This window comes from Phyllobates terribilis, unplaced genomic scaffold, assembly GCF_046119375.1.
Source record: "Phyllobates terribilis strain yellow unplaced genomic scaffold, ASM4611937v1 Scaffold_3__8_contigs__length_932513732, whole genome shotgun sequence".
Taxonomy (NCBI): domain Eukaryota; kingdom Metazoa; phylum Chordata; class Amphibia; order Anura; family Dendrobatidae; genus Phyllobates; species Phyllobates terribilis.
In genome coordinates, this window is record NW_027362763.1 from 904404051 (window position 1) to 904406089 (window position 2039).

At 41.1% G+C, this 2039-nt stretch overlaps 1 protein-coding gene across 1 annotated transcript in view; it reads right to left on the bottom strand.

Moving 5' to 3' along the window:
• Positions 1-211: 211 nt before the first annotated feature.
• Positions 212-2039, bottom strand: part of VTA1 (vesicle trafficking 1) — a 243488-nt gene continuing 241660 nt past the window's right edge. The window contains exon 8 of the mRNA XM_073672753.1: positions 212-1242. Coding sequence (XP_073528854.1) covers positions 1097-1242 — 146 coding nt within the window. The 3' untranslated portion in view covers positions 212-1096. The remainder of the gene's footprint in view (positions 1243-2039) is intronic.

Consider the following 2039-nt stretch of genomic DNA (forward strand, 5'->3'; position numbering starts at 1 on the left):
CCTCCTCCCCCTGCGCTCACAGCTGATCTCCGGGTGAGATACCCCCTTTATGGTGGCACAACCCCTTTAACAGTGTAATTGCGTGTTGTCCACCGTGAACGAGACAAGTTTTATAGAGTCATCTGTAGTGTTATGCCTGCTAAGTAGGCTAATGTGTACTCAAAAAAAAAAAAAAAGGGTTCAGTAAACAAACTGAGACGATAACAAAATATTTACTTAATCAATTTATTCTAAATATCTAACATACATGCATTAAAGCCATGCGCTTGTAATTGGAATTCAGACCCCATTTGTTCTGTAAATATTAAAGTGGTATAAACACCTCTGACACCGAGCCTAAAATACAAAAAGGTTCAGTAGAGTAGAATAAAAGAAATCATTCACACATCCACTATTGATAGGGACATTTTAGAAAGGCAACCATACAACCTAGCAATAAAGGTCAGTTCAACTGTTCCAAATCTTTCCACCACTCTTCATGTGTAAAATAATGCAAAAACATCAATATCTGGTTGGATCAGAGAAGTCCTTCTTATAAATACAGTATTTAGTAACCAGTAAACTAATTCAAATGAAAAAATAAAAATGTGTTCTTTTACTCTGAATCAACCTTACATCATATTTTACGTTTATTCAGATATTTAGTGCTTTCGATTATCTTGCATGTCTTTCAGAATTGATAAAGGCAAAAAAAGAGGATGTCAGGCTATACCAAGAAATTTTATTTAAAGTACTACAGACAAAATGAATTAATTTATAGATATCTCGTTCATCATTAGAAACATGTTGAACATGATGGTTGTGCAGACATTGTAGCAAGGAGTGCTTTTCGGGAATGACTTTCCTACTCTCAGAACTTTAAGCATATTCCATGCTGCACTTCACTGATCCTATAAAGAAATATTAACCAGTTTTGTAAACAATTTAATGTATGAGCATTATCAGGTCATATCTGACTTTAGAAAAATATCAGGTTTTAAATAATGCTCTTAAGAGGGTTAAAACGGAAGTCATTATTGGCATGTTTTTCACAAGACCAGAGGTATCACAGCACATGTGGAATCACTGGATAGAGCCCAAGAAGAACATGGTATCATCATTCTCTGCCTGCTGTAAGCAGTTTCAGGGCTTTCTGAAGGTTCTCTACTGCAGTGTTCACATCTTCATACTGTAAAGCGCTACCAGCGTATTTGCAGTATTTCTGGGCCCTGGCAAAGTCTTCAGGAGTCAATCGGGTTCCACCTAGAAATAGACAGAATATACATTAAAAGTAATAATGTTCTTGATTTGTACCATATTACCTCAAAGCTGTAGATATCCAATAAAACATAAAATATAACATGTATAAGTCATATGTAACTTTTACTATACAGCATTTTGTTTGTTCTCCTTAAAAGGTCCAAATTTGTGTGCCAACTCATTTCTTGACATACCCTATTTTTCACTTTGTAAGACATTTTCCCCCCAGATTTGGGGGGAAAATAGGGGTGCGTTTTATAATGCGAATATACCTTACCGGCTGCGGTGGAGCGAGGTCCCAGGTTCGCTGCTAGCGGCGGCGTGAGTAGGGCGATGCTGCGGGCCTCACGCTGGGAGGAGGGGGTGTTTGGATGTGCGACGCTGTGGGTGTTCGATAGTGCTGGAGCTCCGGTGGCGACATTTGAGAAAGCCCGGAGCCCCCGCACTTACATGGTATACAGTGTGGTGGACTCCGGGAAAATGGCCGCCGTGAGTGGCACATGCGCAGATTGAGATCCTGGCACAGAGATCTCGTCTCCAGAGGGTTTCACAAAATGTCGGCACAGCCCCCGCACCGCCGAACACCCACAACATCCCCTCGTACCTCCGAACATCCGCTCCACCCAGCCTGAGGCCCACAGAATTGCCCCACTCATGCCATGCCCAGCTTCCTGCAGCAACGACTCTGCTCCACCGCACCCCCAGTAAGACACTGACTAGAAGACGCACCACAATTTTATTAAAAACATTTTTGTCCCAAAATTTGGGGTGCATCTTATATTCCGCAAAATCCGGTATCT